The sequence below is a fragment of the Alternaria hordeiaustralica genome (assembly GCF_023758085.1).
Source record: "Alternaria hordeiaustralica strain BMP 2776 chromosome Unknown scaffold_14, whole genome shotgun sequence".
Classification (NCBI taxonomy): domain Eukaryota; kingdom Fungi; phylum Ascomycota; class Dothideomycetes; order Pleosporales; family Pleosporaceae; genus Alternaria; species Alternaria hordeiaustralica.
Window position 1 is genome coordinate 702292 of NW_026056786.1, and position 16313 is coordinate 718604.

General features: G+C 35.0%; 3 protein-coding genes across 3 annotated transcripts; all 3 read right to left on the reverse strand.

Annotated features, from left to right (window-relative positions):
* Positions 1–269: 269 nt before the first annotated feature.
* J4E84_007049 (uncharacterized protein) lies at positions 270–692 on the reverse strand (the record flags this gene model as incomplete). The annotated part of the gene is made up of 1 exon (XM_049389635.1): positions 270–692. One exon carries the CDS (start codon positions 690–692, stop codon positions 270–272), a length of 423 nt encoding a protein of 140 aa, XP_049242828.1.
* Positions 693–1087: 395 nt separating this feature from the next.
* Positions 1088–1765, reverse strand: J4E84_007050 (uncharacterized protein; the record flags this gene model as incomplete). Its single annotated transcript, XM_049389636.1, has 1 exon — positions 1088–1765. The coding sequence occupies one exon, from the start codon at positions 1763–1765 to the stop codon at positions 1088–1090; it is 678 nt and encodes a 225-aa protein (XP_049242829.1).
* A 352-nt stretch (positions 1766–2117) lies between these two features.
* On the reverse strand, positions 2118–3491 carry J4E84_007051 (uncharacterized protein; the record flags this gene model as incomplete). Its single annotated transcript, XM_049389637.1, has 1 exon — positions 2118–3491. One exon carries the CDS (start codon positions 3489–3491, stop codon positions 2118–2120), a length of 1374 nt encoding a protein of 457 aa, XP_049242830.1.
* Between the last annotated feature and the right edge of the window lie 12822 nt (positions 3492–16313).

A 16313-nucleotide genomic window follows, 5' to 3' on the forward strand; every position in this document is an offset into this window, starting at 1 on the left:
CATTTGCCTTTCAATGCCGATTATTCTTCTCAATGCGATCACTTGGCTTTCAATATGCTCACATGCACTGTCGAATGATGAGATTGTATCACGTCCACGTTGCCAAAGATCCCACAAGTTTCATGTCAAGACATGTATTGTCTAAGGAAAAGCCTCGTGCAAGCACAAGGTCGGCCTCTGACCTCGGTGAGAGAGCGACGATGAGCTACTCTAGACTATTACACTGACCACTCGACCCCATCTACATACCCCGTACCTCTGAGCTCGACCTAGGCAGCCTCGTTCCCGCCCTCTCCATCCTCGCCATCGCCACCGTCACGTTCCTCCTCCTTATCCATATACTCCGTGACACGAGCAAGGAACTCCGCCTCCGACCCGTTCTTCATGTCGATCAGCTTCTGGTAGTCCTCGCACAGTTGCTCGTGTCGCCCAGCCTCAGTCTCAAGCTCTGCATTGTTCGCTTTGATCGCCGCATCCAGAACTTCGATGCGCTCCATGTCTAGATTCGGTGCAAGCCTGGCTTCGGTCAGCTGCTCTAGAAGGGCCGCATATTCCTCCTCCAACTTGGCGACGAGGGCTTTCTTCTTCTCGATACGCTTCTCTGCTCGCTTGCAGGACCTCTCGTAGTAGGCTAGACGCTCGGCCATGGTGGCGTCGCTGGCGGGGGTGGTGTTGGTGTTGTTGTTGGACATTGTTGATGTTGTGTTGTTGAGATTGGTAGTTCTTGTAAGTTGTTCTTGTATGCTGGATGATGCTATCGGATGAAGACTCACTCATACACAGGAAGTACTTCGTTTATATCCCGAATCGCTCCGGTTTGTCTATTGTCTACGTTTGCAACTACAAGAAAGAACACTCCCAACTCCAACAACGCCTACCAAGACATATTTGCAAAGACAAAAAACCACAAGAAACCACAAGAACACCCCGAATGAAAGACAACAACGAAACCCAATTAGTCTACCAGCGAGCGTTTGTAAAGAAAGAGAAACCACGCAAACTCCAATCAAATCCTCAAAGCAGTTCTATCCCAAACTCTGTAGTCCAGAAACTACCGGAACCAGCGTCGGTGCAATGCCACGCCGATCTAGAGACGTCGCATACCATTAGAGGCCTGTCGTAGAACCGAGAACAGGAACAAGATCATCAGGAGACGTACCAAGCATGCCGGAGCCAAGACCATGACGAGAACGGCCAGGACATCCATTCCAGCGACAGGCTCTGGGCGGGGATGAATGGGTTGCGGCTGCGGCTCCTCGTCGATAGGGCCGGGGCATGTCGGTTCAGGAACAGGAGGTTCGGGCTCAGGTACGGTAGGTGCAGCTGCCACTTCTTCCCGAGGAGCTCCAGCAAGACGTTCAATCACCTCCTTCAAAAACTCCTCGATTTCCCTAACTTTCTCTTCCATGTTCCGCAAGTTCTCACACCCATCTTCCTCTGGCGCTGTAACACTGTTGCCAGCCTCTGCAACACCATCCACAACGGCAGCAGCTCGCTCCGCCCGGTACTCAGCACCGTGCTTGCGCAACCAGTGCACCAGCGCAATAACGTTGGGGTATTCGACTTGACTAGGCCAGTCTCGGTGGAGCGGCTGGAGGATATCGTGGACAGTTGTGCGGTCTTCGACGGTGAGAGTGAGGAACCAGGCGTCGAATTCGTGGGGGGAGAGTGTGGAGGCCTCCTGGAAAAAGAACTTGAGTTTTGCGACTAGTTCGCCGCGGGAGGAGGAGGGGGTAGCGCTGAGGTTGACGCGTGGGGAAGGCATATTGGTGAGATTATTGGGGGTGTTTGTTGGTGGTTTGATGATAAGAAGAGTTGGAATGCTGTTGTGCTGGTGTTGTGAGATAGTAGTGAAGATGTGAAGATGTGTTGATATCTCCTCACTCCCACGAACTCCCCCATCCTCTTATATCCCCCATCCCCTGGCCCAAACTTCCTCACATACCCTCCCCCGTCACGTTCCAGCGTCACTCACTCCAGCCCACACATGCTCATCATCTGACCAAACCACAAAGTCTCAACAAAGTCTCATTAACTGATCTAGATACCTTCTTTCACCCACTTCCGCAAAGCGCACCAAGCGCCGAACACCGAGCAATGTCTCAAGCCCATGTCTTCTATTGCTTTGACCCGAAAATGCCAACCTTGATCTTCATAGGTGTCTTGGGTGTTAACGGCCCCCGCTCTGTCTCAGCGCCATGTTCCACATACATGCTCTTCTCGTCTGGCGGGTATGCGCTCTCTGCGTCTCTTGCGCATTGCCCAGCGCCCACTTCGATTTTGACGTGTCCGTCTTGGTCGCCGCGTAAGTTGACGATGAGGGACCCGTTGCCTCCGTCGGGGTCGCTTAGCAGCCAGATGTGCTTCATCCTCCTCCCTTCTCTCCGTTCCATGATGTCGTCGGCTGCAGCTGCGATGTCGCCTCCGCCTCTCGATGCAGCGACAATGAGATCACGTGGATCGAGATAGTTGAAGCGGCCCAGCGCAGACCACGCTGCTGTGCGCACAGCCTCAAACACAACAGCGAGGATGATGACGAGGTTGAGCGTGAAAATAGCGTAAATATAACTCGGTTGACCAAACTGCAGCGCGTAGACGTAGACTTTGGCTGGTTGCTGAGTGAACATGCGTCCAACCATGAGCTGCGCAGACGCATACGCAACCAACATATCATCAGCCATAGCAACCATGCTATTCGTGAGACCCGCCAGTGTTGCTTCCTCTTCAGTAAACGTCCGGTTATTGAACGTCTCTGACATCTTGTATGCGGCGATACTGGAGTTGAACGCCTCGCCTAGGAGCGAAACATACAGATTCGTCATGTCATTAGACATGAGCTCGAACTGCCGCACAACCGTGCGCGTGACGTTTCGCTGGGGGTTGAAATCAGGCATGGTGCGCACGGGCTTGACGGTGATGTTGAGATTGCCGACGTCGACGGTGACGTTGAAGAGGGTGGGGGTGAAGTTGAATTCGCATTGCGTGGTGTTGAGGAAGGAGTACGCTGACCCAGCAGCGATGGCGAGGTAGCGGCGAGGCGAACGGTCGCTGTATGCTACGCCCATCGCTACGATGGCTTTTCCGTCGTGCCCGATGTAGTTTGAGTATTCCGGGCCTTCTTCGCTGTCTGGCAGGTTGCCGGAAGCCGCATAGATCCATTCGTTGACTGGTCCGGAAAGAGTGAAGTTGGAAGTTGCGTTGTATGTGCAGGTGACGTTTGCCAGATAGCCCTCCTCTTGGTAGATGTATCCCGCAACCTGGCTGTTCGACCTAATCCCTTGGTCCATCAATCCGATCGACGCGCCGACGCCATATGACCGGCCTCGGTAGCTGAACTGAGTGTTGTCGAGTTTGCGATGGACATGGGGTCCTCCACCCAAAGAAGACGCTTGAGCCGCTGATGCCAGAAGCTGACTGCTCTGTTGCTGGCCAACCGAATACGTGAAGAAGCCCTTTTGCGTGCGCAGCGACGGTCCCGAACTACCTATCATCATCGGATACTCTTTGATCATCGACACATCCTCGTAGCTTGGGATCAAAAGCATGCCGCTATCCACCGTCCGCGATACCGACGGTGTCATCGAACCAGCCCAGAGCGCCGCAGGCACTAGGCTGAGAAGAACGACGAAGACGGAGGGAAAGAAGAACCGTAGAGGCAAGTCCCAATCCACGCGCATGATGCTCATATCCACCCAAGTGCGCAACACATCCAGGGAAACGCTGACCTTGTTGAGTCGTAGTCGAAGCGCATAGTTGATAAGCTTGCAAATGACCGCGAGATGCAAAAGTCCAAAGAAGGCGGCAAGAAGCTGCACGACCAACGCAGCAGAACCAGGGAACCTATTCGCAAGAGTGAAGAGCTGACCAGTAACCCTGCATTCGTTGAGCTGCGCCAGCAGAAGAACCGTCGAAAGCGTCGTCGTAAAGGAAAGTCCGTAGAAAGTATTATACCGTCCCCAATGGCTATACCGCACCGTCCTGCCATCATCCCCCGTATCCCTCCGATCTCCGGGTAAGAAGGTGAATTGCCGAACCATTACAAAAGATTAAAAAAAAACGAGCGAAAAAGGGACCGGCCAGCGGTTACGAAAAGAACGAAAAACCTTCAAGGTGGATGGAAGAACGAGCGACGAGATGGCAAAAAGAGAAAGGAATCCTCATGTTGGCCATCTTAGACGGTGGTTGAGTGTTTGGGCATTGGCATGCCAGGCTACCCGTGTTACCAGGCAAGTGTTGACAGTTGTTGTATCAGGTGCGGCGAGATTTCATGCCTGAGACGAAGGATCCACTGTGATCGTGGCTGCATGCGGTAAGTCTTCACATAACTTTTTGGATGTGCATGATGTTATACAAGGACGAGATATCGTTATTGTGCAGATATCCAGCTGGAGGACGACGGGTTCTCCTTGTTGCGCTCTTGTGTTGCTCTTGTCGGGTTGGCAGGTAATGCGTGTTACTCGATGGAGGAGCGCAGCATGAATATAGGGCTTAAAGCATTGTGCAGTTTCGTATGCACTGAACGGTATAGGACTTTCTGCTAAGTGAGCATCGGACGTTGATTGCCGAAGGTACCTAGGTATCTTAGTTAGAGAGTCCCAGGTACCTAGCTCTGGGAGCCGCAAGGTGTTGCGCCACTGAAACCCGGTGAACGGTTCATCTGGCGCATCGCAAGAAAATTGGAGCACATCGCTGACTGACCAATAAGCTGGAACGCGTGAGCTCGAGTATAACGAGAAGGATGAAGAGTATCGTGCATAACACATAACGCGACCGCGTCGCACACTGAGACCCACCCGATCACGACCGTCGATGACATCACCACCTACAATCTCCAGTTTCCACCTCCAGCTCCCAACGCGCAATTGCATGCGCATCAAAACGCGTCAACGCCATCCACCCAACCCACCAATTCACCAGTCCCAAACTCCAACAAATACCGACCATCACAACTCCCCTCCTGCCTTCTCGGTTGGACGAACCGACCAACCACACCCAAAGACCCTACCGCCAAGCCACCCACCTGAAACCCCCACCATACCCAAACCAGGCCTAGCGCATCTCTCCTGCCACTCAGAACCCGTTTGATCTACGCGGGCCCCCTAAGCTCCTTGACTCCTGCATATTCGTATATTGCTATCTTTTGCCGTGTTATCTATCGCTATCTAACATTTTGTGGATTCTAACATCAAGGGATAGCTTAGATAGAAGAGAAGATACTAAGGTAAAAGATTTATGCAGTTCTAGTTACGGGTTACAGATTATAGGTTAGATATAGAACGTAGCATAGCGTATTTCTAGGTTTCGCTAATGCTAATACTAGTAGAGTTTATTAGACTCGGATCTAAATATAACAAGGGTGCTTAGAGGTTGTAAGGCAGCCTTTCTACTTAACTAGCGCGACTTAGCTATTATTAAACTTATTATTTAGCTAGAGATATATTAGCTATAGAGGCTCTATAGTAGGTTTATAGATAAAGTATCTATGTAAAGTGTTATATGTAGTTAGTAAGGTAGTTAGCCTATTGTAGCTGTGTATACAGCCTACAGAAAGTATTATATAAGGTAGAATAACTAGATATTATTGCTAGTTAATAAGTATATATTTTACTAAGATCTTAGATAGTGTTATAGCTATACTATTAAGTTATATAGAAGTAGTAACTAGTGTATTATATACTATATATGTGTATAGATACGCTTTATTATTAATAGTGTTATAAGTATCTTAAATCTAAAAAATTAAGTCTTAAATAAGTAATAGCTCTCTACTAAGTATCTTAAAAGTTATAATTAAAGTTTAATATATACTCTATAAATATATATAAAAGCGCGCTAAGTCTTTTTAGCTTAGCTACTAATACTTTTAGTAAATAGCTTATTTTAAAAAAAATTACTATATAAGTAATATAATTACTTTATTATTTTAAAATTTAAATAAAATAGTAATATAACTATTATAATAGGCTTAGACTTTGTCTAAGCCTTAGCTTAGTATATAAAGCAAGGCTTACTATAAGCTCTCTCTCTAAGAAATATAATATCTTTACTAATACTTATTATAGCTATACTTTAAGGCTAGTCTATAATATTTATATTTCTTCTTTTTATACGCTATACCTAAGTATTATAATAGTAGAATTTAGTATATAGAATATCTAAAAGTCTCTAGAAGTCTCTCTTCTTATATTACTCTACTAGCTTTCTAAGTAAATAGTAGCTATCTATAAAATATAGGCCTAGAACTATATTATAATAGTAATGTTGCGCTTTTAGAATAAGAAACTATATAACTTTATTATCTTAATACGCTTTATGCCTAGCTCTATAATATTACTATCTATTACTATAACTATAATCTTATTAGTGCCTACGCTATTCTTCTTAGTAGCTATAGTACTACTACTTTTAAGTTCTTCTACTACTATAGTAGTCTTTACTTTCTACTATAAGGCCTTACCTCTAGAGAAGCTATTTACTAGTAATAGAATATACTTTTATTTATAGCGTATTATAATAGAATATAGATTAAATATAAACTAGAAGTTTATTAAAGATATAAAGGCCTAGTTTATTTATATTTAGTAGTTTTTCTTAATTATAGTATAGCGCAAAGTTACTTTATTCTATAAGCTTAGTAAGTAGAACTATTAGAACTCTATTACCTTTCTAGAGTATCTTAAGTTCTATTATAGTAACTAGTACTTCTAGAAGCGCGTCTAAGTATAGTTAGATTACTTATAATAAAGTAAAAAGTAGAGCTTTACTAACTTTTTTATTTACTTTAGCTAGCTTTTTACGTAGGTAGATAGGCTTAGCTAGAGTAGTAACTAAAAGCTTACTAGACTACGCTAGGCGCTTAATAAGTATATATAGGTAGTTACTCTTAACTAAGACGTTTAGTGTTTAGACTTTAATAGCGCTATCTAGAAGTATAAAACTATTATAGTAGATATTAAGACTACTAAGGTAAAGAGTTTATATTATAACTTTACTCTCTTAGTGCCTTTAGCTTATAACTATAATAGTAATATCTAGATAGTAAATATAGACGCTATAAAAACTTCTAGTACCTTTATAGAGCGTAGCGTAAGTAGTATCTACGCTAACTAGATTCTCTAGAATATTTTTAATGCTAGGCGCGCTTTAAAGGCCTATACTTACTATAGTAAGTAAAGATATCTTTACTAAAGCTATACTAACGTAACTATACTATAGGTAGTAGAGATTAGATATACTATAATAGAAGAGAGACATAGTATTTTAGAAAACTAGTAGCCTTTAGTCTAAGTCTAGACTAGAGGTAAGTAAGCGCTAACTTAGTAGAGAAGTCTATAAGTAACCTTCTTACTAATAATATCTATAAAATCTAGTAGTTTATAAATAAGAGTCTATTTTTAGTTCTACTACTACTAGATAGCGTTAAAGTAGTGTAGGCTTTAGTAGACTTAGAGTATAAGTACTATAGTACTATTAGTAAGGTAGTAGCCTTATAGCTATAAGCTAATTATATTATAATTTCTTCTTAGACTTTTTACTAGGCTGTAGAGTTTTTAGAGAAGACTAATATTTCTAGACTTATAGCTATAATATATAATCTAGATAGTTAGACGTTATAGCTAGTAGCTTATATTATTCTAGAGCTTACTTATAATATTATTTTAAAAAAGCTATAAATACGCTATAAAGGTATTATTCTTAATATACTCTAAAGTAAACTTTACGTTAGAGTAGTAGAAAGTATAATTATAAAGAAAACTACTACGCGCCTATTCTTTTTAGAGCTTAGACCTATAGTAGTATCTATAGTATCTATATTTATATAAAACGTAGAGAATAATAGAAATGTAGCGTAAGTGTTATAGGTAATAAATCTTTATAAACTTACTCTTACTATTAATATACTACGCTCTATTATATCTATCTCTATACTATTTAAAAAGTCTATTATAATAGAGCTCTCTAGTAAGCTAGTAGACTTTTAGAACCTTTTTAATAAATCTAAGATCTTAAAGTTACTTTCTTATAGAGGCGCTATAGACTATTATATTAAGTTAGCTAGGTAGTCTAATAGAAGCTTACCTACGCTCTCTTAGAGCTCTTTTTACTCTATATTATATAATTAACTATTAGAGCTATAGTAGTAGCTTATAGAGCTTATAGATAAGAGCTAGATCTATACTAGCTTCTCTACTATAGGCGTATCTATACTTCTAGTTAAGAAGGCGTTAGGTAGATAGTACTTCTACGTAGATTACTACTTATTAAATAAGATTACCTAGTCTAACTACTATCTACTTCTACTAATTAAGAAAACTCTATGTATAATATTCTAGGCGTAGTAGTTTATAAAAGTTAATATATAAGCTATATTCTATAAACTCTATATAGCTAAAGAGAATAAGAACCTAATAGTGTTCTATACCTATTTTAGTTTCTTTAAGTAGCTTATCTATCTATTTAGACTTACTAGCGCCTTTACTACCTTTTAATAGTATATTAATAGTACGCTCTCTAAGACTTTAGAGTAATATTTAACTATATATTTAGATAACGTACTAATATTTATAGATAGATTACATACTAATTATATAGTAAAGACACGCTAAGTACTTTTACTACTTTAAGTTACTAGTCTAAATTTAAACTTAGAGAAAAGCGTATTTATAATAAAGAAAGTATACTATCTTAGCTATATAGTTTAGATAGAGAAGGTAATCTATCTAGACTCTAATAAACTAAAAGTAGTCTAGAATTAGAAGCCTCTACGCACTATAATAGATATCTAGAGTTTTCTAAGTTTTATAAATTTTTACTAGAACTTTATTAAGAGATTCTCTAAAGTAGTAGTACTTTTATATTACCTTACTAGTTAAAATATTCTATTTAAGTAGAGTTCTACTAAGTATAAGGCGTTTAAACGCTTTAAGGCATACTTTATTATAAAGCTAATATTAGTCTAGTAGAATCTATTCTAAAATACTATTATTAAATACAACTACTTAGAAGTAGCTTTTAGTAGGTGCTTATTATAGTATATTAATAGCGTTCTTTACCTTATAGCGTACTACTCTACTACTCTAATAGTAGAGTAGTAGAACTATACTATTTATAATAAGAAGCTTCTTATAGTAGTATAGTACCTAAAGGCCTAGAGTAGTAAGCTATAAAGTATTTTTTATCTATTTACTATATTTATAGACTATAAGAACTTAAAGTACTTTATAAGCTTATATAATCTTAGTAAGCGCTAAAGTAGATAAGTAGAGTTATTATCTTAGTTCTACTATAATCTTAAGTTTAGGCCTAAGCGCCTTTGCGCGCAGTCTAACACGCTAAGCTAATATCTATAGAATTAGTCTTAGAAGAGCTCTAATAAGGTAGTAGTTATATACTCTATTAATATTATAGCGCTTATATTATTAGAATATACTAGTAATATATATTTATCTAAAAAGTGTCTTTTCTTTATAAATACGTATATATAATAGTTATAGAATAAAGCTATTATATAGAACTATAGTTACGTATCTAGACTATAGGCTACGCTAGATAGATTCTAGAAGTTCTCTACTAAGGCGTATACTAACTAGTAGGTTAGTAACTATATAGTAAGTATATATAGTGCACTTCTCTAGTGTAGTATTATATAGCTATCTTTATAGAAGCCCTTAACTACTATAGTTATCTAGCGTACGTATAAAAGTAGTCTAGTAGAGTACTCTAAAAAGAATACTATATTTTAGCTACTATACTATAACTATTATTAAAATAGTATATTAGCTAATATAGCGTAATACGTCTATAACTACTACTACTATAGTGTATATATTTTAAGAAAGAAGCGTTAAAGCCTTTTATAGCTAATACTAGTTACTATATAATATTAGACGTAGATTTTTATAGATTTTATAACTAAGCTCTCTTAGAAGTCTTCTAACTTACTATAGTACTTATTAGTAATAATAAACTAACTATTAAAGTATATATAGTTAGAGGCTATAATATTAATAGCTATAGAGTATTACGCGCGCGTTTTTTATAATACCTAGTAGTGTTTCTATAGTTTTCTAACTACTATTATTATAGACTAGAGTTCTAACTAGTTAAATAGCTTTTAGAAGACTTTCTACTAGCTTATAGATATTAACTAGCTTCTATCTACTACGTATTACCTCTAGACTAATAGTAGAATAGAGCGCGTAAACTAAAAAGTTTAGGTAGTACTTTATATAATAGTAAACTTTAAGTAGATTAACTAGCCTACTTATCTTCTTACGTATTAATTAGCGCTAAATAATAGAGACTTCTTAGTTATAAGTATAAGCCTAAATCTACTTCTAAATAGCTATATAGTAGATCTATTATAGAAGATACTAGTTTCTAGCAAAGTAGATATATTTCTAAGTAGTTCTACTATAAAGTTTCTAGAACATCTACGTAATAAAGCTAAGTTAGTATAAATAGCTATTACGTTTTAATAGTAGTGCTAGTAGAAAGTAACTAATTATAGCTAATATTCTATAGAACGTTTCTAACCTAGTAATAAGATATAGTTCTTAATATATAATATTAAGATAAATAAGCTAAGTAGTAAACTTAACTAGCTATAGATTAAGTATATAGTAGTTACTATGCCTATACTACTTATAGTTATATTAGACCTCTTTAGCAACCTTTATAAAACTATTTATATAGATCTAGTAGAAAAGGCTACTAAAGACTTACTCTCTAGCTAGGTATAGGCTAATTTCTAGCTAGAGCCTGCTTTAGAATTAGAAGAAACTAACCTAGCGCTATAAAAATTTAGAGTAGAGAAAATTCTATAAGCTAAAAGCGCGTAGAGTTATAGTAAGTGTTAAGTACTAGTAAAATAAGTTAGCTATACTAACCTATTATAGTATTCTTTAAAGAATTTTCTAGATATAGTAGCACTAGTATAGTTTAAAGCAAAGTATAAAAGTATATAATATTATAATAGCATAATATAAATTTAAAGAGAAAAGCTTTCTTTATTACTAGTACTATAAGAGCGCTAAACTTTACCTATAATAAAGAATAGAGAAGTAAACTAAGGTTTACATAAAGAACTAGCACAAAAATAAAATAGTACTAGACTAGATTCTAGAGTTATAATCTAAGATTACGCTATATTCTATAAGTAAGAACCTTATAGCTTTACTTACTAAGAATTCTATTTTAACTAAGTTTTCTAATACTACTATAATAGGCCTAACTAGTTGCGTTAGTAGCGCCTTTCTAAAGAAGATAGTAAATAAAACCTAGACCTAGAGTAACTATAATAGCTACTATATAAGCTATTATAGAAGTAGTGTATAAGAGAGCTAGAGTAGCTATAGTAATATTTATAGTAACTTTAGCGTAAGCTATAGTATAAGCTAGAGCTACTACCTATATAGTAGTTTTAGAAATAGTTATAGCGTAGTAGAGTATAAGAGTAAAAGTAGTAGTATAGTAAATATAAATAGTAATAATTATAGAACCTTAATAAAGATAAAAAGAGAGCCTTAAGAAAGCGCTACTAGCTAGTAGTACTAGTAGTCTAGTAAAGTTTAAGTTAGTAAGTAAAGCTAGAAGTTTACTATAATAGCACTTACTATAATATTAGAGAGGTTAGTAATAGTATTACTCTAGACCTACTAAACTACTAATATTTACGCTATTATCTTACTTATATTACGTATAATAGTATTAACTAAAGCTATAGCGTTGCTACTATAACTATAAAAAGATATTAATAGAGCTAGCTAGACTTCTATACTACTACTACTTTAGTTATTATAACGCTTAGTAGCGCAAAAGAGTACTAGAGTTATAATAAAGCTCTAAGTCTAAACTATCTTAAGAAGCTTAAAGAATACTCTAGCTAAGTAGTTAAAGATAGACGTAAAGATAGCTCTCTAGCTCTTTCTTAGCTCTACGCTAGTGCTAATAGTACTAGCTATTATAATATAAGAGAAGTTATTATTAATACTATAATACACTAGTTTAAACTAGTAATAAAAAAAAACTTAAAGCTCTTTATTAGTAGTAAGAAAGTTATTAATACGCTTATAGTAGAGCTTCTTATATAAGTAGATTTAATAAGTAATCTCTAAATAGTGTATTAGTAGTACTATAATAGTAAACTTCTAGATCTAAAACTTACCTCTACTATATAAGCAGCGCTAGATAGTTTTATAATTTCTAGTAAACTTAATATAAGAGAGACATAGTACGTTAATATCTATCTCTACTAGAATAAGATTCTTCTTATTACTATTACTATCTACTTTAAATCTATTAATAGCCTATTTCTTATATATAATTCTACTATTAGCTCTATAGCCTAATATAGAGTTACTAAAAGAATTACTTAGAGAGTAACTAAAAGAGCTTCTACCTAAGGCTAAGCTAAAACTACTATTAAGTACTATTATATACGCTATAGTAATAGTACAGCACTAATATAAAGTATAATTAGAGTAGTTAAGGTATAAGTAAAGTAGCGTAGTAAAAGTTGCGTAAGTACGTTATAGTAGTATATATATAGTAGCGTATTATTATATATAACCTAAAAGATTTTTATATAGACCTACTTAGTTAACTAAGTTTTAGTAATATAGGTGCACTAGCTATACGCTCTACTACTATAACTTATACGTATAGCTACTATAGCGCGTGCGCTATAGACTATAGAGTTTTTTAGCACTAGCTATAGTAGTGTTACTACGCGCCTATTCTACTTATAGAGTATTTGCGTAAAGAATCTATTATAGTAGCTATTTTTTATATTTTATTATTACTACTTAAGCTATAAAAGTTATATAGTACCTCTTCTCTACTACTATAGATAAGAATACTTAGCTTTATTCTTAAATATTAGTTTTATATAAGGCATTTTTTAGCTTATAATAGTAAATTACATAGAATTTTATAAGTACTGTAGAGAGTATGTAATAGGCTTAGGCTTTGCCTAAGCCTTAGCTTAGTATATAGAGTAAGGCTTACTATAAGCTCTTTCTCTAAAAAATATAATATCTTTACTAACGCTTATTATAGCTACACTTTAAGGCTAGTCTATAATAACTATAGCTTATTAGTTAAAGAACTATTAAAATAGATTATAAAGTAAAAATACTATATATTTTTATATATAAGTTAGTATATTTTATATATTTACTACTATTCTTTATATTTATACTTTATTAAAACTTTTTATAACTTTTTACTTTTTAAAGCTATTACTATAAAATAAATACTTTTACTAAAAGTAAATATTAAGTTTTATATAATTCTAAAGACTCTTATATTTAGCTTTTAAACTTAGATACGCTTTTTTTATTAAAATTTACTTTTATTAACTTAGTAAATAATACTTTTTATAGTTTTATAAATTAGGTCTTAAAATAATATACTATCTTTAATACGCTATTTAATTTTTTAGTTTAAATTTCTAACTTTTATATAACTTTAAGCTATAACTAAGTTACTTACTTTTATAAAAAGTAAGTTTTTTATAACTTTATAAATATATATTTAGTTATATATAATAGTAGAGTAAAAGTATTTATAAAGCCTACTAATATACTTACTATTATTATTATTACTTTAAATATATACTTAAAGTATAGTAATCTAAATATTAAAAAAAAAGTATTAGTAGAAAAGTAGTTTACTACTTTAAAAGTTATATAAAAAAATAAAAAAAAGCTAATAAGTTCTATATATAAAGATTTTTATACTTACTTTTAAAAGAAGAAGAGTATCTTATAAATAAAGAAGATTTTATACTTTATATATAGCGTGTAATATAGATAGTAGTACTTTGTGTCTAATTTTATAGACTCTATTTAGTAAAAAGATATTAAAAGACGCCTAGCTTCTAGGCTATCTTAGAATAGCTAAAAGATTTTAAGATTTTAAGATATTTAGTGTATATTACTATTAGCACTAATACTTATATAGACTATAACTATATATATTAATATACTTCTAAGTTTACGTAGTAGTTAAGAACTATATAATATAGTAGTAATAAGAATACTAGTACTTACTAGGCCTTATAGTATCTATTCTTTAATAACTATAATATAATAACTATTTCTCTAGGTCTTAATAGAAGTTATAGTAGTCTATTATAGCTACTATCTAATAAATAGTATCTTACTATATAAGGTAACTTATAAATACTATATTCTTACTATTTTAGCTCTTTTTACTTTTATAAAGTATTCTAGCTAAAGTATTTTTTTATAAAAGTATAGCTTTTTATAGAGCTAGAGAGAGAGGTAGATTTATTATTCTTTTTACTTTATATATCTAGTTATAGATAATAATATAGTAAATAATTAGTAGTATTTTATTAGTAAGATTATTAATAGAATAGTCTTTAATAGAATAGTCTTTCTAGTTCTTCTTTTTTATAGGTAAGAAACTATAACTACTAAAAAGCTTATATATCTTACTAATAAGCTTCTTAAAAGTAAGGCTAAAAAAGAAAATAATAAAAAGTCTTGCGCTAGCTATATATATAATAAAGATAATAGAGATAATAGAAATAGAAATATTAGAAATAAAAATAATAGAAATAAAAGTAATAGAAATATTAATAAGCCTAGCGTATAGCTCTAAAGTACTAGTAAAGTAGCTCTTTAGAGCGCTTATAATAGTATTTAGTATAGTATAAATATAGTAGTTTATAATAGCTTTTATAATAGCTTCTAGAATAATAATCTTAAAGAGACTTATAGAGTAATAGTAACGCGTTTAAGAAAAAAATAATTAATATAGTAATAATAAGAGGCTTAATTAAGTTTAGTAAGTAAGATAATATAACTAGTAATAAGATTAGCTTTAAGTAAACTTACTAACGCTAAAAAAACTTATAGAAGAGATATAGTAAGAATATAGTTAAGAGCTTATTTAATTAGTATAGCTTTTAGTATTAGATTTAAGCTACTATTTATATTTTTAATAAGTTTTTAAATCTCTAATTTTACTATAAGCTATAAAATAAAAATAAAGGTAGAAGATAAAAAGTATATATATAAGAGCATAATTTTATAAGCTAAAATTTTAGTATTTTATTACTTTGTAATTTATAGCTTAGTTAGTTATAAGCTATTAAGAATATATAATTATATTATAATTCTCTCTACTATAGTATAGGTAGACGTTAGTATTTATAGAATAGTTACCTTACTACTCTAAATTTTAAAAGCTTTAACTACGCTAGAGATAGTAGCGCTAAGAACCTAAGCCTTAGCTTACTTAAAGCCTATACCTCTATAGAATTTTAACCTTTTTAGAAATACATCTTTTTGTGTACTAGTAATAGACCTTACTCTTTTTAGACTAGCTTATACTGTAGAATTGTTAGTTTGCTAATAAAAAGTAATATAGATAGAAATACTAGTAGTTATTATTATATAGTCTAACGCTACTGCAGAGGTTAGAAGAATAGTTATATAGGTCTAGCATAGTGTTGTAAATAGCTGTTGAAGATGGGTGTATAGATACAAGATTTTATGCCTAGTTGAGTATTGTGCTGCCTGTATGCCGTCTCGCTCAACTTTTGCATCGCGCGAATTACCGCACAGCGATTAGATCGCCCCGTTTGAATGCGGCATGAGAAACATCATGCGATGCGAGAAATATTGGACAAAGTCGCGTATTGATGAATCGCGTCAAGAAAGCGCGTGCGCCACCAAACCATGGACCTATCTGTAAGTGAAATCCGTCCGCACTAGCTAGATAAGATACCCGTCCCACACACTAGCGCGCATGTCAGACCCCAATTTACGGAAATTGCGAACCGCGAAGGGATACACGGGAGGGAGAGTCATTCAATCACACTGACAGAGGGAGAACGCCCGTTGCCAAGAATATACTTTCCGAGACGGAGACGGAAACAACACGAGACGGAAGAATTGTGTTTTGAACAAAATGTTTTATTTTTCCTTTTTCCCATTACTCGCCGAGTATCTGACAAGTCAGAGACCCGCGGTATATAGTTATTTGTGGGCTGTGAGAAAGCTATAAAAGAGCTAAACTACTATGAGGCGGTCGCGCCGAGAATCGCAATATAGATGCGATTCAAGATTCCGATTTGAGTGATATCCCAACGCCGGTACAATGCTGTGCTATGCAAATGCTGAGATTGTGTTATAACGCCGGCCAATGCAAGAAGAGATGACGAGATGGGCGAAGAGATGTCCATCCAGTGAGCATCTTTTCATCAGATCATGTCATTGGGGAACAATAAGGAAAGTCGTTAGGCTGTTGAAGCGAGGGTGGTGGGGTAGCGAATAGCA